At 39.1% G+C, this 20980-nt stretch overlaps 1 protein-coding gene and 1 long non-coding RNA gene across 2 annotated transcripts in view; one reads left to right on the top strand and one right to left on the bottom strand.

Moving 5' to 3' along the window:
• The window catches only part of best4 (bestrophin 4), a 37166-nt gene extending 16205 nt beyond the window's left edge, over positions 1 to 20961 (top strand). Inside the window, exons 2-10 of the mRNA XM_003220214.4 lie at positions 5007 to 5191; positions 8545 to 8639; positions 12173 to 12406; positions 13544 to 13698; positions 15602 to 15679; positions 17870 to 18013; positions 18386 to 18466; positions 19035 to 19189; positions 20065 to 20961. Coding sequence (XP_003220262.1) covers positions 5040 to 5191; positions 8545 to 8639; positions 12173 to 12406; positions 13544 to 13698; positions 15602 to 15679; positions 17870 to 18013; positions 18386 to 18466; positions 19035 to 19189; positions 20065 to 20464 — 1494 coding nt within the window. The 5' untranslated portion in view covers positions 5007 to 5039 and the 3' untranslated portion in view covers positions 20465 to 20961. The remainder of the gene's footprint in view (positions 1 to 5006; positions 5192 to 8544; positions 8640 to 12172; positions 12407 to 13543; positions 13699 to 15601; positions 15680 to 17869; positions 18014 to 18385; positions 18467 to 19034; positions 19190 to 20064) is intronic.
• On the bottom strand, positions 11915 to 15608 carry LOC134298386 (uncharacterized). The gene is made up of 2 exons (XR_010005433.1): positions 13979 to 15608; positions 11915 to 12418 (listed from the first exon to the last, which is right to left on the bottom strand). It is a non-coding gene; the product is annotated as an uncharacterized LOC134298386 (long non-coding RNA).
• Positions 20962 to 20980: the final 19 nt, after the last annotated feature.

The following is a 20980-nucleotide window of genomic DNA, read 5'->3' as shown; positions in this document are numbered from 1 at the left end:
GTCTATTTCCATTGGATTAAAAATGATTTTAATAGTGGGGAGGCATTATCAATCTCATTTTCAGTAGAGCACAAGATTCAATGCACAAGCGAGGCAAGGGACAAAAAGAAGAGCTCCTTGCATGTGTCTGTCACAGACTTTCATCTTACAAGAAACAGGTCTGCCCAGAGAGTATGCTTGGAAATGATGAGTAAGTGTGTGCAATGTTTCTTGCGTACATAGTGGATCTAGTAAAACAATGGTTCTCAACCTGTGGGTCTCCAGATGTTTTGGCCTTCAAATCCCAGAAAACCTAACAGCTGGTAAACTGGCTGGGATTTCTGGGAGTTGTAGGTCCAACCTGTAGGGACCCACAGGTTGAGAAGCACTGTAGTAAGAGATGATAATTAAATACTAGGCAGAAATTCATCAGGTTCAGATTTCCAAATGACTTCATGTGTCATTTGCACCATCAAAACAAGAAGTGTGGTAAATGTCTAGTCAGACTGTCGAAACATGGCTTCTCACTTCTGCAGGAAATGCTGTGTCCACCCACTTGCAAACCCATCCTACCTGACTAGAACATGCATCCATGACATCCAACCACCACAAATCAGTGTATCACAGTCAGCCTACAACTGTGTCACAGTTATTGTGGACATAATTTGGGGAATACTGTCTTCATACTTTATTTAATTTCCCATGTTGGAATTGAAGGTGGTTGGAAGGAAAGCTTGCAAGTAGCTTCTAGCCTCCTTTCTTTCTCATTGTTAGCTTGATAGGAATCAATTCAGTTGTCCAGCCATCATTTAGCAGTTTCAGGCAAGTCCAGAGGAAGAGGAATGGAGCAGGAAAGATGGGGATGTTTTTATGATAATAAGAGAAAGCTTCCAAATTAGTTCCATGTCAGCACTGTTTTCAATATGAGAATTGCTTTAAAACAGGATCAGGGAATGTGTTCATCACCAGATGTTACATTTTGATTCCCAACAGGTCAAGCCAGCAGACCTAATCATGAAGGTAATGAGAATACCAGTCCCAACAAGGCCTTGACATGTTCCCATGTGGCTTTAAAAATGACTTCTGGTTTTTAAGTTTACTTAGCTTTCAAGTCTAAAACTGAAGTAGAATTTTTTGCTACTCCAGAGGGACATCATTTCCCCATTTCTGGCCATATTGGGCAAGACTGACAGGAGCTTGCCCAATATAACCAATCTCATCCTGGACAAAAACTTTGTTGAATCCTATATTTCAAAGTAAAGAACTGACCTCTGAGGCCCCTTCCACACAGCTGTATAAAATCCCACATTATCTGCTTTGAACTGGGTTATATGGCAATGTGGACTCAGATATTTCCGTTTAAAGCAGATATTGTGGGATTCTCTGCCTTGATATTCTGGGTTATATGCATGTGTGGAAGAGTCTTCCCACCTAAGAAATCTTTATGAAATAAAGGGGGATCAAAAGTCAACAGATGACTTGAAGGCAAGCACACACATGCTCAAAATAATAGAGCAAAAGAGGGACTTTTATAGGCAGATTTATAGGCAGCAATAACCAGTGCAAACGCAGTAAGCCTATGCTGCCTGTGGGAAAACTATTACTTTAGGAACACGTGGAGCTGTAAATTCATTATCTGAATAAAGTCCAATCATGTTTCCCAGGGGAAAAATGCTCCCCCCATCAGTCTCTTATTTGGGTGGGAAGGACCCACTGTCTAATAAGTTTACATAGTAAGACCACTGTATTTGTGTGGGATACATTCCCAGCTGGATCACAGTTGCATGAAATCAGAGATATGATCAAACACCATTAAATTACATCTCTTCCAGTTCCAGCATATCATAGGACCTAGAAAGGTACCTTCTCAAAGATTTTGCTATATCCAAAATGAAACTCTATGGTTACCTCCAGAGGAAGGAGACCACAAAATCAGTTGGAGGACCTAGAAAATGCCTAGAGAGATCATTCTTCCCTGGACATAGATAAATGAAACCATGGCTATGGGATTATGAGGGCGTCTTACTGTACTCAAGGAACTATTGCTTGCAAAAGCTTCTGTCAAATACGTAGTTCATGTCTGCTTTTCTGCATTTGGCATTACATTATGTGATACAGTTAAATCTATAGCATTATCAGGTATTCAATATGCAGGTATGCAAGAAAGAAATTTGGATCACACCTGCTATCCAACTTCTGCATGTTCATCTGAAGGTGTGAGCAGATGCTTATACAAGTACAAGAATGCATAGATAAGCTACTAATGTGAAAGTAGGGATCCTGTTTTTTTCAAACTGTATTAAAATGTAGCAAAGATAAATTATGACCATGTATATCACCTGAGCATTTACACAGTTCTCTGTTCTTGAACAGCAAATAGCCACCAATCTGTCATTCTGTGCACTTTAGTATATTGATCATAAGGAAGATATTTATAAGAGTTGGGCAAGAGCTTTCTGGCTCTTTCTGCATGTGTGAGAACAATTGCAGTAAGTTGTAGCCTACCTCTTGGAACCGGTAAGAACTTCATTTTCATTCTTCTACATGAGGGAAGCATTAGGTACCATTGGAACTTTTTTCTGGAAGGATTTCTGTGTATTTATCAGTTCTGTGACAAGAAATGTTACAGCGTTTACATTTTTAAAACATTACCATTAATATTCTTGATAATAGTAAAGTACTATTAATAAAGTATTAATAAAATTAATAAAGTAGTAGTAAAAATAATACAAAGCTATGTTCAATTGATGAATATCAAGCTGTGTCTCTGTTCAATTCCATCTCAATGAGTCCAGGGCAGGGCTTAGTGATAAGTAAATTAGAAGCCAGAGATAGACACTCACATTGTTTTTAAAATATCCAAGATTTCCTGAGGAAAAAAGGAACATTATTTGTTGTGTGGCGGGCTCATGTTTTCTGTTGTTGCCTTAAGATTCAACTTAGCTGGTAAGCACCATAGAGAAGCAATTCATCCTCTTCTGATGAGAAAGATTGTTGCCTCTGGAGAATCTGGAATGGCTGATGATTAACAGTAGAAGCTCTGTAGTAAAGCAATTGCAGACTATTTGAAAACAAATAATGAATGCAGTTAATAGTTGTATCCAAGCAGTTTCAACTCAAGCAGACCAACTGACTTAATGGGACTTATATAAGTCACTATTAAACAACAGGATCTTGTCCAACGACATCTTGAGTTGCACGATTTGCATTTAAGCAAAACAGGAAAACCTTTCCAAGTTCCTTTGTTGCATATCAAGTGATTTTATAGTATGCAACAATTGTACGTAAAGACTGGATGCACATCCACAAATATTTGCAAATACTAATTCCACATTTCCCCATTCGGAACATATTGGTTCGCAGAAAAATGCAAACTCTGTCACTTTCTTGTACCTTTATTTCAATAACACAATAATGGCTTTCCAAATATTTTATTTGGGGGATACACTTCTTAGATACGTATAGTTTCACGACATAGTAATTCAGTTTTACTGGCAAACTGGAGGTTCAGCCAACCCCGTATAAGAAATACGGGCCCATGATAAATTGTAAAAACAAAATGTATGGAGACACTACATATCTCATAAAAACCTTTTGTTATATTTTTAAAGTATATGATTTATAAGATAATACTATACATTTATGAGTAACAATATGTAAATAAAAATGTATAGCACTAATAAAAGAACTAGTCACCATTTTAACAAGATGTATGATGTTGACAGGATGAACACACGCTTTTGAATATTTGGGGGAATATTACATAAAGACACTCAGACCTTGTCACCAGGCATTTTTGAGTTTCCACACTTTGGTGGTATTGTTTATTTCACAGAAAGATTTCTCATTACATTTGTGTGACATACCTATACATTGCAGCTGACATTTTGGAAAGTTCTGATATAGGTCCTTAAATACAGAAGGACATGTTGCTGATGGCATGGATGTTGTTTGCACCTTCAAATCATTTTCAACTTATGGTGATTCTAAGGTGAACCTAGAAACTGTGGTATAGTGATTTGGACACAGAATTATGACTCTGGAGACAAGAGTTCAAATCCCTGCTTGATCATAAAACCCGCTGGGAGATCTTGGCCAAGTCACACTCTCTTGGCCTCAGAGGGAAGCAGTGGCAAACCACTGCTGGAGACATTTTGCCAAGGAAATCTCATATATTAATCTGACTTCGGGTAGTCATAGGCTGGAAATTATTTGAAGACACACAACAACAACAACAACAACAACAACAACAAGGCTACCCTATAATGTTGTTTTCTTGGAAAGATATATTCACAGGGAGCTTGCCTTCCTCTGAGACTGAGAGTGTGCAACATGCCCTGGGTTTCAATGGCTGAGCAGGAATTTAAACCTTGGTCTTCAAAGTTGTAGTCTAATCCCCAAATTTTAATACCACACTGGCTCTCGATGACATTGATATTGTATTCCAAAATACATATATCTGAAAAAATTGATTGAAATCTTCAAAAAACTGTGCTAAAATAAATCTTAAATGTATGTTAAGATTCCCTCACTTCGCCTTTTTATACTAGTGCAACTATCTCTTGGAAATGTAAAAATAAGTCAGTGATACAGTAGAGTCTCACTTATCCAACCTTCGCTCATCCAACGTTTTGTATTATCCAATGCAGTCTGCCTCCTGCCCGGATCCACAGCTGTTTTTCCAGGCAGCAATGCGCAGCGGGTTAACACGCCAAACAACACCACAAGCACAACCACACTCCCAAACAAGTGGCAGACTTGTTGTAAAACATGATGTTTTGGTACTTAATTTATAAAATCATAACTTAATTTGATGTTTAATAGGCTTTTCCTTAATCCCTCCTTATTATCCAACATTTCCATTTATCTAACGTTCTGCTGGCCCATTTATGTTGGATAAGCGAGAATCTACTGTACTTTACTTTGGAGGAATAATCTGTGTTCAGTATTCTCCCACCAAGTTGTTAGGAGAGGAAAACACCATACAGTATTTTCCATCCTTGACAGCATTTCTTTTTCCATCCCAGATTGTGGCTGCATGAAATACCGAAAAGGGAGCCATGACTGTTTCTTATACGTTGAAAGTAGCCAATGCTCGCTTTGGAGGCTTCTCCAAGCTGCTCTTCCGTTGGAAAGGAAGCATCTACAAGCTGCTTTACAAGGAGTTCCTTGTCTTCGCCGTGCTATATGCAGCCCTCAGTGTTACCTACCGGTGAGTTGGCACCCTCCATTAATATTTACAATTATTCGCTGTTTGTTAAAACTCAGTATTTTTCAGACCACAACTCTTAAGCTTGAAACCTTGCAAGTATTTTTCTTTCATTTTCCTTTATTATAAGCAAAATCTAACCAATGGCTCTTTTTTCCCTTTATTTTTAAATTTATTTACTTTCAAAAGGGATCTTTTGAATGTAGAGTTCCAATATAGCAAAAGCAGGAAAATAAACACATTAATAAAATTTCTATAAATGCTGTCCAAATGTCTAAATATAAATCTATTTGTAAATTCCATTTATACATCATTCTTTCAAGGGTTACAAAAGTTGTTAGATCTTCCATCTGTTGGATCACAGATATTCCCGGTATATCATAGTATGACACTTGTATCAGCAAGAGGATACATTTTTCAAGACTTGGCGTAGATACATAAAACTATAGATTATCAGCAAATTATATTGAAATAAATCCTTCTGGCCCAAAAATAAGATAGAGGTGTGCTAAAGGACATAGAAAATACTCAATGATGAAATATTTTAATAAATAATTGAAAGGTTCTGTGGATATGGGAATCATACTGTAAATATAACTCTTTTAGTATCAAAGGGGCATTGAAATCCACCTCTACTAATGGTTAATTTCCAAGAAACAGGTAAAATAGTCAAAAGAATGTGTACATCCCTGAATTTCAAGGAAATTTACAAAACCAAGTTTACTTAAGTGATTACTTGCTTCCAAAATGTAGTTACTATGAGACAACTCCAAAATATATGTGTTAAGAAAGCATTTACAATGTGATCACTCAGCAGCTGGTGAAGAATATGGAAGGGGATTAGGGAACCAACTTTTACTGGGATTTCTGGAGGACATCAATGGATCTCAGTAGGTCAGGGATCCTCAAACATTTTAAGCAGAGGGTCAGTTCATGGTCCCTCAGACTGTTTGGGAGCTGGACTATAGTTTGGGGGGAAAGCATGAATAAATTCAATTGCACACTGCACATATCTTATTAGTAGTGCAACAAAACCATGAAATAATACAATATTTAAAATGAAGAACACTTTTAACCAACATAACTTACCAATATTTCAATGGGAAGGGTGGTCCTGCTTTTGGCTGATGAGATAGTCAAGTTAATTAGGATTATTGTTGTGTGACTTCAAGTTGTTTCAGACTTAGAGTGACCCTAAGTCTAAAGTGTAGGGCAGGGCTGGGTAAATTACCTTGGAGGAACGCATCCAGCTCGCAGGCCTTCATTTGGAGACTCCTGCAATAGATGATGGGAACATAACCAGAATACTTCCCCATTCCCTCCAACCTGTTTTGGCCTTCAACTCCAAGCTGGTTAACTGGCTGGGATTTCTGGAAGTTGTAGGCCAAAACACCTGGGGACCCACAGGTTGAGAACCACTGATGTGGAGGGTGAAGCTAAGACAGTAAAAGAGAGTCCTAATCTGGTGAAAACATAGTTTCAGCTGCAAAAACTTTGTAGTATGTTCCATGATGTAAGATCTCTCCTCCCAACTGGTGGTAGGTTAACATCATCAAGTAAGAAATATGAGAGAAACATTGCTTTGGCAAAAATACATAAAATAAGATTATCAACTCTTGTCAAAGGAGGGATATTGTCAAAAGTCAGACGCCAATTAGAGAGAAAAATAGAGTTTATTAAAGCAACAGTCCAAAAAATAGCTCAACAAACTAAAAAGACTTAAAACACTTAACTTTCAGTGTTATTAAGTAGAACAAGCGGGTAAAACCCCAAAAAAACAAGAACTGGCAAATAATCCGGATTAGCCAGAGATATAATCCGGGTTAAACTTAAAGTTCTAGAACTTGACCCAAAAGTTCACAATGGGCTGAAAAACGGAGGCATGAACTAAAGCAAGCAGTATTGAAGCCCACAAACCTTTCCCAAAACTCAAAAATACAAAAGGAGTTCAAAAAAACAAATGCCCAAACTGAGCTAGGGAACTCCCAGTTGAGAGCAGCAAAGCCAGTGAAACAGCAAGATGCTGGCGAGCTCATAGCAACCGCTGCTGGAACATACACCAAACCAAGAGTTAAAGGAGCAGAGCAGGAAAGCGTCGTCAAGCCGGTCCAAAGTCGGGATAAACCAGCAGCGCCAAGCTACTGCAGAAGCAAACGCCAGGCCAGGAGTTAAAGGAGCAGAGCGGGAGAATGTCATCAAGCTGGTCCGAAGTCGGGATAAGCAGACAGCATTGGTATCAGGAGTGAAGGTAGTAGTCAGCAACAGCAGACAGCCACGGAATAGAGAACGACGCCAAGCCACGGATTGAGAGCGAAGAGCAAAGCCAAGTCAAGTTCCAGTCCAAGGTCCAAGGTCCGAGAGGTTGAAGTCATCCAAGAAGGCCACAACACGAAATGGCACAGAGAGCCAAAGCAACAAGGGCGAACAGCAGCTAATACAAAATAGTAATACAGTGCAGTCCAGGAAAACCCACACAATTCCAGCCCTCCGTTGCAGAATAACCCAGATTAAACTTACATCCATTGCAAAGTCCCAGTCCAGTCTTCAGTAACACACACAGGAAACCCAATGGTGCCCAGCAACACCTTGGCACACGCAAGGTATAATGGCCAAACAACCCCAATATATCCACTTCTCCCTGGGCTTCCAAACTATCCACGCCCAAAGAGCAGGTGTTTCAACTTCTTAATCTGAATCAGAACTCCACACAGCCAATGCCCTTGGGTCAGGTGTTCCGAATTCCTCATCAGAGTCCCAATCATCCTGCCCATGCCCAACTCTATTCACACCTGTGGACCCCTCTCACTCCTGCAAGCAGACCAAGTGGGATCTGCTTCTGAAGACACCCAAGCTTCCTCAGCATCAGCAGTATCCATGGGCCCCGATTCGTCCCCAAGCATCTCCAGTGCCCGTGCCCAGTCCGTGCCCAATTCCTCCGTTAACACCTGTTCCCCAGCATCCATTTCCATCTCAGGATCCCCACATGAATCCTCCTTAGAAGACTCCCCATCAGTCTCCCTGACCCTTTTCCTAAACAAATCCTCCAACGAGCCCTCCTCACGAGGGTTTTCCCTTCCTCTCCTGATCCCACCACTATCATTCACTACCATTCGTCTCCGAAGGCGCATTCACAACAGATATACACACAGAGGACCCTTGGCATCCACTGGGAAAACCAAAATCCATGGATGCTCAGGTCCCATTATATATAGTAATGTGGTAATGTGGTACCCCTTATATAAATTGGCAAAATCAATTTTTGCTTTTTAGATTTAATTTTTAAGGGTCTATTGTAAGAGGCCCATTAAAACAGCAGGCAAAGACTAATACAGTATTTTTTTTCCTCCTTCTCACAGGCATCTTTTAAATGAGAAACAGAGACGTAATTTTGAAGAGGTGGCAAAGTACTGCGAGAAGTCCACTAACCTCATTCCTCTGTCTTTTGTCCTAGGTACCATTTCCGTTCATCCTCTTGAACACATGTCTGACTATAGTTTCTTGTTACTTTGCTCTTTTTCAAGTAGGAGGAAAGGGTACTGTTTAATAAAGGTCCCATTCATAATCTGATTCCTCAGAAGGCTACATTGCCTTCTGCAGAGAATAGAGTTCCTCCTTTGCATGCAAGTTCAGTGTCTGGCATTGCTAGGGAAGGGCATTAGATAGTAGGTGATGTGAAAGGTGGATTTTTTGGGACTATAATTCTGGAGAGGTGCTACCAGTAACTCACACTATACAATATTGATATAGAGTGGGTATTTGGACTTCAGATTCCAAAATTCCTAACAGCTGGTAAACTGGCTAGGATTTTGGGGAGTTTAAGTCCAAAACAACTGGAGGACCAAAGGTTGGGAAATGTTTGGGACCAGAAATATTATGGATTTGAGGCTTATTTTTATTTGAATTTTGGAATACCTGCATGGACAAAAAGCTGGATTCAGGTTGAGTGTCTCTTATCCAGAATTCCAAAATCTGAAATTGTTCACGGGAGTGGCTGAGAAGTGACATCTTGGGTTTCAGATGGTTCACTATACACAAACATTGTTTCATGTACAAAATTATTTAAAAGAGCACACAGAAAATTAGTACCTTTAGTATATGTGTACAATATATATAGGAATCATAAATGAGTTAATTTTTAGACATGTGTCCCAGATCCTAGATAATATCTTATTGTCTATGTACAGTAAAGTCTTCCTTATCCAATGTTCTGTATTATTCAACACAGTCTGCCTTTTAGTAGTCAGTGTTTTTGTAGTCAATATTTTCAATACATTGCAAAGTTTTGGTGCTAAATTCGTAAATACAGAAATTACTACATAACATTACCATGTACTGAACTTCTTTTTCTGTCAATTTGTTGTATAACATGATGTTTTGGTGCTTAATTTGTAAAATCATAACGTTATTTGACATTTAATAGGCTTTTTCTTAATTCCTCCTTATTATCCTACATTTTCGCTCATCCAACGTTCTGCCTGCCTGTTTATGTTGGATAAGCGAGATTCTACTGTATTTGCAAATGCAGGTATTCCAAAATCCAAATAAAAATAAGCCCCAAATCTATAACATTTCTCGACCCAAACATTTCCAAAAAGAAATATTGAACCAGCTGTAGCTTGTTATGGTTCTGCTTAGAAATGAGGCCTTCAGACTGATACAAAGAAGCTAAATGCAGCAATATGTGATGCTTTTTGGAAGTTGTTTCCACTTCATGGATGAACATCAAAGCCTGAACTAGACTGAGGCTATGAGCTATCAAATACGAGAAACTCTATAAAACCTGGTGCTTTGTTACAGAATCTTTTTTTTCTTTTGGCACTACCTGGACATACCTATAAATCTTTGCCTCAATATTTTACATGAAGTAAAATTAAACTCATTTTGAACTAGGAGGCAAGCACAAATAACATCATCAACACCATTTTACCCAAATGAAATACAGTTTCACATCCAGCTATGTTGGAGTGAAAAGAGATCAGTGGATTAGATTGTCTGGATGATAATGTACAGCAGTTAGAGATCTTCATTAAGGAGCAAAGACACCAATGGTTTGGAGAAATAAACTAAGGTAGGAAACTTACTCAAAGTGCTTACCTCAAACTAGCTTCATTCTAAGGGAATGCTGAGAGAGAATTCCCAGCTCTTCCCTGAGGAAGAGAACAGGTCAAAATACTTACAAAAGAGCATCATGGAAAGAAAACTGAGGATTTCTATCTTGTGTTATCTGGCTCACATTGTTTTTTAAAGCAGGGCTTCCTAAACCTTTTCCACTGTAGAGTTCATTGTAATGTTGTGGCTAACAGATTTGTGTAAATAAGTGGTGTTTGGGAACCTTTTACTCTTGCCAAATTTTTCAGGATCTCCAACATCAAGCTAAGGGGACCCCACTTGGGGTCAGGACCCACAGCTTAAGAAGCAGTATTCTAGAGCACTACCCAGGAGTAGGCAACTTACTGGGGGTTGGGGGCTCCCATTGGCCTTCCATAGGACCTGAGAGGGCTGCACTTCTGATGGTCTCTTGATGGGAGTGTGCCATTCAGGGATCTTGCCAAAACAGGGGAACCAGAGGTTGTTGAAAAATGGCTTTGGAGGGCAACATGCAGCATGCAATCACACTTTTATTGCCACCCCGTACTAGTTCAAAATGGTTCAAGAATGCAAATTTTTTCCCATAGCTCTGTCCTTACTGCAGTGGTTCATGCTTCCATTGTTTCTTTTAGAAAACTCACCCCAATCTCAAGGGATCTCTTGAGGAACTAAAATAAACCTATGCCCTTGGAGACACAAGCATTCATTAAAGAGGAGGGTGTGGATGAGCAGAAAGGGTTTTCAGATGGTTCACAGAATAAAAAAGAGAAGTGAAGGACCAGGAAATAGATAGTTAAAATGAAAAGGGAAGTGACAGCTTGGCAGGTAAAACAATTTATGTCTAAATGATGTACAGCTAATGCAGCAAAAATGCAAAATGAACCTGCTTGACTCTCCAGTGTAAACAGACTGTGCCAAAGATCTTGTTTTTCCTCAGGAGAGAAAAAAGCCTCAATCACAAACCCATGCCTAGGTTGATGGGCTTGAAATATATTATCTCTCTGAAACCTGTCATATTTTTACAACTCTTTTGCAAAATGTGCTCTTCACGGGAAAGGTCATTTACAATAAACTGTAGCTTTCCTAGCCAAACAGTTCTGAGTTATCAAGAGTTTGTTCGCTATTCCTAGAATGAATGAGTCAGAAGGAAAAGACTTCACAATATCAACTACTCCTTCTTTTAAGCTTTGACGAAACCTGTATCATACTTTAGAAAACAGAATATGGGCATATTTTATACAAAATCTTTAAGAAAGATGGGGTGGGGGAGAACCCTTATTAGCCTTCTGTTTAACTTTTAATGGTGTAAATCCAGATAAGAAGGGTTGCTTTGCCCCATTGTTTTATCTCACTCTCCCTAAAGTTCATGCACTGATAAAAAGCTTTGGAAGTTAGACCTTGATCCATCAAAAGGGTTTTTTGGATATTCAAATGACACGCCTTGTTCCAGTGTGTTCCCTCTTGCGTGTAAACAAGAACCTGACAATCTTTTAATTTTGTTTTGTTTTGCTTTTTTGGAAAATGAATTATAAAATTGAAATTTATTTTCAACTTTGTAAATGGATTATATAATATGCAAAACATCTTTTTTAAGTTTTCAAAAAGAAAAGTAAAATAAAAGCCCATTTCCATGCTATATAAACAAACTATAGTTTTAATTTAGAAATCATTAAACTAAATCTTAAAATATTCACATGATTACTTAATATTTTAATAAACTAAAATGATGAACAATTGAAACCAGTGATGTCATGGGCAGATCTTTTTGATTCCTGGTGTTAACATGGTTTAGTGGCAGTAATTCATAAGTCGGATTACTTAGTATCACCCTCACACTGAGTACAATTTCCCTTCGCTCAGTACTCTTAAAAGCCTCTTCTGTGTCTTTCTTGGCAGGTTTCTATGTCACATTGATTGTGAACCGTTGGTGGGCCCAGTATACCAGCATCCCGCTGCCAGATCAGCTGATGTGCGTCGTTTCCAGCAATGTGCATGGAAGAGATGAGAGGGGACGAATCTTGCGGCGTACTCTCATCCGTTATGCCAACCTTTCATCTGTGCTCATCCTACGTTCAGTCAGCACCAGGGTGCTTAAGAGGTTCCCGACTATGGACCACGTGGTAGAAGCTGGTGAGGCTCTCTCTGGGGTAGAAATAAGGATTAGAAGGACAGAGCAGACACCCCAGGCTGGGAACAAATGTTGCGATGCTTTTGCTGTTGGGGAACATGACAGAAATGGATTCAAGCCAATTACCCAAAGGAAGGTGATTCTAAGGCTAATAATGACAGGTTGAGCCTCCCTTATCCAGAATTCTGAAATCCAAAATACTCCAAAAAACATTTGAGTGGCTGAGACAGTGACACCTTTGCTTTCTGTTGGTTCAATATATACAAACTTTGTTTCACAGACAAAATTATTAAAAGTGTTATGTATAAATTTTCCTCCAGGTTACATGTATAAGATATAAAAGAAACATAAATGAATTTTCTGTTTAGACTTAGGTCACATTATCTACATATATGCAAACACAGGTTGAGCATTCCTTATCTGGAATACAAAAGACTCCAAAATCCAAAATTGTACACCTGGATTGCTGAGATAGTGGCACCTTTGTTTTCTGATGAGTCAGTGCAAACAAATGTTGTTTCATATACAACATTATTAAAAGTATTCTGTATAAAATTATTTTCAGTTATGTTTATAAAGTGTGTTTGAAATTAATAAATGTGTTTCAACTTGGATCTATCTGCAAAATATCTCATTATGTATAAATTTGCAAATTGGGTATTCCAAACTCTGAAAATAATCCAAAATATAAAACACTTCTGACCCAAAACATTTTAGATAAGGGATGTTCAAACTGCTCTCATATAATATTAGATGTTTGTGCAGACAGCTTATATTATTATATATTGTGCAGCTTGCTTCTCACAGTCAACGGGGCAAAGTCTGACTGTACCTTTTTTACCGCATCAGAAGCGACTTGAGAACAAACTGCAAGTTGCTTCTGGTGTAAGAAAATTGGCCGTCTACAGAGACGTTGCCCAGAGGACGCCTGGATGTGAAAGCTAGGAGGCTTCTCTCATGTCCCCACAAGCTAGAGCTGACAGGTGGAAGCTCACCCCGTCTTGCGGATTTGAACCAGCAACCTTGAGGTCAGCAACCCAACCTGATTGTACTGATAGAAGGCCTTTCTGTTAAGCACTAGAAACCAAAAGAAGAAGTATCAAGCTGGAGGTAGGCAAATATCCCTCTCCCTCTTACAGGTTTCATGACACAAGATGAGCGCAAGAAGTATGAGAGCCTTCATTCGGACTTCAACAAATATTGGATTCCCTGTGTTTGGTTCACCAATCTTGCAGCCCAGGCGCGCCGAGATGGGAGGATCCGGGATGATGTGGCCCTTCGATTGCTCATGGATGTAAGTGACAGGAACATGGAAGGGATCTTGCTAGCTAGCTAAACAGTCATTTTTTCACCACCCGACAAGGTTGTGTTTTTCTTTCTGCCTTCCTAATTTAGCCTCAGTATTGTCAGCTGGTAATTTAAACTTGGACAAATCTAGGGAATTAACATATTACTTTTCCTGAACAATATAGAGTTCTTAAAGAAATTTTCTAAGCTGGTGGATAGTAAAAACAAAATATATATTGAAACTCTTAAAATCTAAAATATAACAATATTACAAATGTGTAACTTACATACTTGTGAGAGTTTCATATTCACAGTCTCTGTATCTTCCTCGCTCTAGAAGATATGGAAGGCCAGTGAAAGTTCCCCATTTACTACAATTGACTGGGGCCTGTTCCCCTGTCGATCAGGAAGCAGAAGACCGATGTTGCACTTTGCATTCAGTTAGGCTCAGTAGCATTTAGGCAGTCACTGAAGAAACTTTCATTAAAAGTGGTATGAGTCAGTGATAGTTTACGGCTATGAAATGTATTTTTACTTGTTGCTTTTACCAGTATGAGGTTTTTTTTGGAAAAGCATGACCTTTTAGTTCATAACCTTTTATAAAACCAGGGATCTTCATACCCTTTTGGAAGTGTGACCCTTTTGGAGATTAATTGGCATTCACACTATTTTGAATAATGATAACCTTTTTGTAAAATATGATCTTCCTGAGAAGAGTTAAATACTCATTTGAGTGAATCCTCTCCTTAGTGGTAAATAAATATCCACAAGTATTAATGCAAGGCAATTTAAGTTAAGGCAAGTTGTTTAACCGATATATCTGGTTATCTCTCTGAACTGTTAGAAACAAAGATATGCTAATGCATAAAACATATAGCAGATCTTCAGAAGTGTCATTTCAGTTGCCCAAAAAACATCTAATCTCCCATGAAATATATTGCTTTTAAATCATATTCTCAAGAGACCAAAAATAAGTAGTCTCAGTTAAAAGTACAACATAGTTAATTTACTTAGTTAATGTATTCATCATAGAAATACATTTCTTATTGGCTGAGAGTTGAAACAATTTGCTCTCTAAAGCATTCTGTTTTAGTCTCTTCTTTGTTGCATATAAACTAACACTCTCTTCAGCCTAATACATTACTGAACATTGATTCAGTACAGACTGACTATTCACTGCAGCATACTGATACTAACTGACTTCTAAACTGTACTGTTTCTGGGGTTGTTGTATGTTTTCCGGGCTGTATGGCCATGTTGTAGAAGTATTATCTCCTGACGTTTCGCCCACATCTATGGCAGGCATCCTCTGAGGATGCTATTTTCGAATTTAGCACCAAAACATTACAATATATTGAAAACATTGACTACAAAAACACTGACTACTAAAAGGCAGATTTTGTTGGATAATACAGAATGTTGGGTAAGCGAAAGTTGGATAAACGAGACTCTACTGTATTACTGGCTTTTAGGGAGGGATTTTACCAATGTAACGTGTATTTATCTGGTGGTGCAGCAGGCTAAACCGCTGAGCTGTTGAACTTGCTGACTGAAAGGTCAGCAGTTTGAATCTGCAGATGAGGTGAGCTCCCGCTGTTAGCCCCAGCTTCTGCCAACCTAACAGTTCGACAACATGCAAATGTGAGTAGATCAATTGGTACCTCTCCAATGGCAAGGTAACGGCGCTCCATGCAATTATACCGGCCACATGACCTTGGAGGTGTCTACAGACAATGCCGGCTCTTCGGCTTAGAAAAGGAGATGAGTACCAACCCTCAGAGTTGGACATGACTAAATTTAATGTCAGGAGAAAATCTTTACCTTTTACATAACATGTATTGCAGAATCTAGCAGGAGAAATCTGTTTGCCAACTGCGCGAGCTTTTAAGGATCTGCTTCTTTCTTTTCAGGAGCTAAACCTGTACCGCTCCAAATGCAGCATGCTTTTCCATTATGATTGGATCAGCATCCCCCTGGTGTACACACAGGTCAGTAAGGAGGGCCTTTGGGCTGTCCTAATACTAACTTCTCTTTAACAATTGTTTCAGTAGGCTACATGTTTGTCTTCCCATGTTAAATGGCCATTAATATAATATGTTTGACTTCATGTGTTTTCCCAGCACAACCCTACAACATAACATTATTAGTACTGTACATGGTATCTTCAGAACTCTTCCTCAATACATTTCAAATGAGTTGATGTTTTCAGTTTTCTTCAGTCTGGCTTTTACAACCATGAATAGAAATGGGGAATACGACAACATGGACCACCCTAACTTTAACATTCAGTGATATATCTGATCTTGTTTAGTTCCTTCATAGCTGCCATTCCAAGTCCTAGTCATTTTCTGATTTCTTGACTGCAGTCTCCGCTCCGATTTATGACTGAATCAAAGTATGGAAAATATCAAACCATTACATTACGTAACACATTAAAAAAATCTGTTCCATGTCTGAAAGTGTTATTTCTTGTTTAATTCTGCAGTATTTAGAAAATAGTTGTTATACTCAGGGAACTTTGTTTTTGTGGCTGTCAGAAATTATGTTGAATTGGTTGAGACTCTGAGATATTAATTGAAAAACTATAGCTGCAGGATATTCCCCCCCCCCCAAAAAAAAAACCCCAAAGTTTTTGTAATTTAATACACTTTTCCATGTTTTTATGATGGAACTAATTAGGAAATGACATTTATAATCCAGGAACAAAAATCATGTTACATAATGTTATTATATCTTCATTGTCTATTTTAAATTCATGTAAAGCATCTGTGGTTTTTTAATATTCAAATATAATCCTGCCTTTGCACTTTTTTCCTTGACTTTTTACAATAATTAGCATCTCCTCCTATGAGCCAGTGCGGACCTTGAGATCTTCCGGGGAGGCTCTTCTCGCGCTCCCACCACTGTCTCAAGCGCGGCTGGAGGGGACGAGCCTTCTCGGCAGTGGACCCCCAGCTCTGGAATGCATTGCCAAAAGAGATCAGGCCATCCCCTACATTATCCAATTTCCGTAAGGAACTGAAGACCTGGTGGTGTAGGCAGGTTTTTGAGTAATTATATTGGACTACCGCCGATTTCTGAGCCTGAATATATTGCATAAGATTTCCCTAGCCTGAAATGATACATTTTAATATATTGGGTTATGCTATTTTTGGTTACTTTGATGGCAGCTGCATTCCTTACATTAGGGTTTCTCAAAGTCAAGGGCCGGTTCATGGTCCCGGAGACTGTTGGGGGACCAGACTATAGTTTGAGAGAACAAATGAACAAATTCCTATGAACACTGCACATGTCTTATTTGTTGTGCAAAAAAAAACATTGAAAGCTTCAAAGCTTGGCTGCTTCCTGCTTGGTGGAAATCTGGCTACAAGTATTTAAAAACTCTAAAATCAGGACAGTAAATAAGGAACAACACTCAAAAACAGGGGAATTCCAGACCAAAAAAAAAAAAAAAACAATCAGGACCAGCTGATCACCTCCCAACAAAGGATTCCCCCAGGCAGGAAGCAGCCAAGCTTTGAAGCTGCAAGGCTATTCAATGCTAATCAAGGTGATCAATTGCAACATTCACACTTGCCTCGGACAAGAGTTCTTTCTCTCACCCTGGATATTCCACAGATATATACACCCCACTTGCCTAGTTTCCAACAAACCTCACAACCTCTGAGGATGCCTGCCATAGATGTGGGTGAAACGCAGGAGAGAAAGCTACTGGAACAGCCTGGAAAACACATAGCAACATAGTATAATCTTGTCCTGATTAAACTGTTTTCCCCTCTCAGTGTGCTCTGTCTATATATTACCTTGAGCGTGGAAATCTCAACACTACTCCAAACACTACTTCACATGGAGAGGGATCCCAGGGGCAGATGGGATCATTCTTGAGTGCACGTTTTTACTGTAGGCCTTATTTTGAAGGATTCTCTTTAGCAACCAACCTACTAAACTAAATTCTAAATGCAAAATAGCCTTACACACTCCATATGAAACATTGAAAAGACCATATACATAAGGAATTTGGCTGTTGGTATAGTTGTGAAATTTCACTGCTTTTACAGGGATTGGGTGTGCTAGCCATTAACATCACAAATGGCATGTACAACTGAAAAATAACTACTAAAGTATATGTGTGTACAATGTTGTGAAACTAGCAGATATTAATAACACTTTCTTTACAGGTGGTTACCATCGCTGTCTATTCCTTCTTCGCTTTCTGTGTTGTTGGGCGGCAGTTTCTAAAACTTCCAAATGAATCAACACTAGACCTGTATGTTCCTCTTCCCACACTCCTCCAGTTTTTCTTCTATGCTGGCTGGCTGAAGGTGAAAATTTTTGAGAATCATATGCTTTTAAAGTAATTTTTAGCTCATCCATCTTGTCTTTTTAGCCAAAGCCAAATGCAATGCAATATTCATTTTTGACAGTTAGGATAACCTAGAATGATGAAACATCAATTCTGAATCACATCACAGAAGGGTCCTGAAAGTGTAGTATTTTTATTTTAATTAATTGTATTTTTAATCCATGTGGTTTTTAACTAGAATTTTTTAAACTTATACAAAGCTTTCAATGATATTTATATTTTAAATTATTTCATTCAAAGCCTGGAGGAAAGCAGGGTATAAGCTGAATGAAGAGGTTCCTTGCACAAGTTCTGTTGAGTATTCCCATGCCATATCTTTGTCATCCATTAGGTGGCAGAACAAATAATTAATCCCTTTGGGGAAGATGATGACGACTTTGAAACTAACAGACTGATAGACAGAAACCTTCAGGTGAGTCACATACAAATGGTCAAGGAAAGAAATATGCCAACCATACCTGACACATATTGTATCCAACATAACAGTTGATATCTTGGGAGACCGGATTGGTATTTGTAAACAAACCATACTTTATGCTCCGTGATACAAAAATAATTCAGGCTGTAGTTGGTCCCAGTTGGCAAGGTGTCTATGAGAAAATTTTTGACAAGTGGGACAGAATGCATTTTATTATGCATTTAGTTGAGAATAGATCTTACCTTTACAGCCTAAAAATGGCCTCATTTCACAATGCAATCGCGACAGTAGTAAATTTCTTAGAACAAACTTTCATTCTTTACCTGCTGGATCACATTATCTGTTAAAAAGACTGGACATGGAAGCTTCCCTCATATTTGTATTCATATTGCTCAGCTTTCTCCTTTAATATGCCTCTAGAAGTTTTGCTTTGAATTTAGCCAGTTACTTGCTTAGTACTTGTTAATCCTTGATCTTAAGAATCTGATATTTAAACACAACCGTCAGTAAACTCACCAATGTTGTCTAGCTTTTCTCTGATGTTAAAATTTGGGTTGCTTAGGTGTCTCTGCTCTCGGTGGATGACATGTACCAAAACCTACCTCCCACTGGAAAGGACAAATATTGGAACGAGACTACAGCACAGCCTCCATATACAATGGCCACAGTTGCAGAGACCTTGAAGCCTTCCTTCATGGGCTCTACCTTTGACATGAGGTAAGTTCAGTTGGCAAACATTCCCTTTCCCTAGCTACCAACTGCTCCAGAAGACTTGGTGATGGTCAAAGGGCTGGAGATGATACTTAGGGCCACAGTAAGAGATAACCATGTGACCCCGTGTATTGTATGAGCGCTCTTTTCCGTTTGTGATAGAACCGAGCTGAGAAAATTGTGAAACTGTTGCTGATTAAAAAAATAATAATTAAAAAAGCTTTCAAAAAATTATTTACAGAAATTACCTAGCCACTCCTGAATATATAGCTGGGCACAAAAATCTGTCTGCAGTGTCTACAGGAACTGGCAGTGTTGTACCTAAAAACAAAGGAGCCGCAGTAGTGCAATAGGTTAAACCAGTGGTTCTCAACCTGAGTCCCCAGGTGTTTTGGCCTACAACTCTCAGAAATCCCAACCTGTTTACCAGCTGTTAGGATTTCTGGGAGTTGAAGACCAAAACATCTGGGGACCCATACTTTGAGAACTACTGGGTTAAACCCTTGTGCTGGCTGAAATACTGACCTGATGATTGACGATTCGAATCCGGGACATGTCAGCTTCCCGTGCGGGGACACGAGAAGCCTCCCACTGGGTGGTAACACATCCAGGCGTCCCCGGGGCAACCTCCGTAACCACAGATTCTCTCACATAAGTGACTTGCAGTATATTCTCAATTGGCTTCTGACACAAAAAAACCCCGTAAAAACAAGTCCTTTGGGTCTTTCACTGAAACCATAGCTACAGATTGGCTTGCTTTTAAGATAAACAATTGCCACTGTTCAAACGGTATGGATCTTGTCTAAACCAATATAAGCCTTGTCTCTGAAATATGGCATAAGACTAAAAATTTGAGGTGGTTTCTTTCCCCTCTTGTGCAGGATGAGTGATGACCCAGAGCAGAGTCAGCAAGTGGAAGCATCTCCCAGCATGAGTCGTATTCAGACTCCGCTGCTCAACCGCTTCCTCACTGCCGCTGCCTCCCCAGCAGTCAGTCTCAAAAATTTTGGTAAAAGCGGCCGAATTCACCATGCTCAACTCCTGCGTTTGAGGAACGAGAACAACTTGCCTTCCACCAGCCCCAGCTTTTACCGAAGGGAAGATCCAGAGATGGTTGGCCGCATAGATGAGGAAGAGATGGAGAATGAAGAAACTGGGCTTAGTGAATCCCCTATACCCAACTCCCACAACCTAGAGAGCTCAAATATGCAGGCAAAAGAACTGCCTGTTATTACAGTGATGGAGGTTCTAGATACTATCAGCAACCAGCCTTCTGGATAAAACCAGCAGTAGCAAGGCCTTTTGCTTAAACCATCTAAGCAGCTGCATTTTATTGCAACTGCTCCTTCAGGAGCTCATTGAAAGTGCAAGTGTTTTCTCTAGGCTACACTTTATTCTACTACATACAGAGGGAGCTATGATGAGCTACTGCTCTACTAGTATGTGGAGCCACTTTGTGTTATAGACCATGTATTTCTGTTTATATTCCCAGATTATATATAATTGCTTTGCAAATTCTGTTAAGTGGATGAGCAATACTGTCATACTTACACAAGCTGCATCACCCTAACCCAGTTGTTCTTCCCAAAAGCTTGAATATGCAATGCTACAGAATTTCTGAAAAATCTTCCAACATTTTTGTTGCCCTGAACTATGAGACACTGTCTTGTATTCTGTGTTTATCGCATTAGCTTTACATGCTGTATAAATGTTCCAAATGTTACCCAGTAGTGAAATGAAGTCAAACCCAAGTATATGATTAAAAATATGTAAATTTAGACAGTCTCTAATGTGGCT

This window comes from Anolis carolinensis, chromosome 4 (genome assembly GCF_035594765.1).
Source record: "Anolis carolinensis isolate JA03-04 chromosome 4, rAnoCar3.1.pri, whole genome shotgun sequence".
NCBI lineage: Eukaryota > Metazoa > Chordata > Lepidosauria > Squamata > Dactyloidae > Anolis > Anolis carolinensis.
The sequence above is the reverse complement of the archived record's forward strand: the minus strand, read 5'-3'. Positions and strand labels throughout refer to the sequence as shown.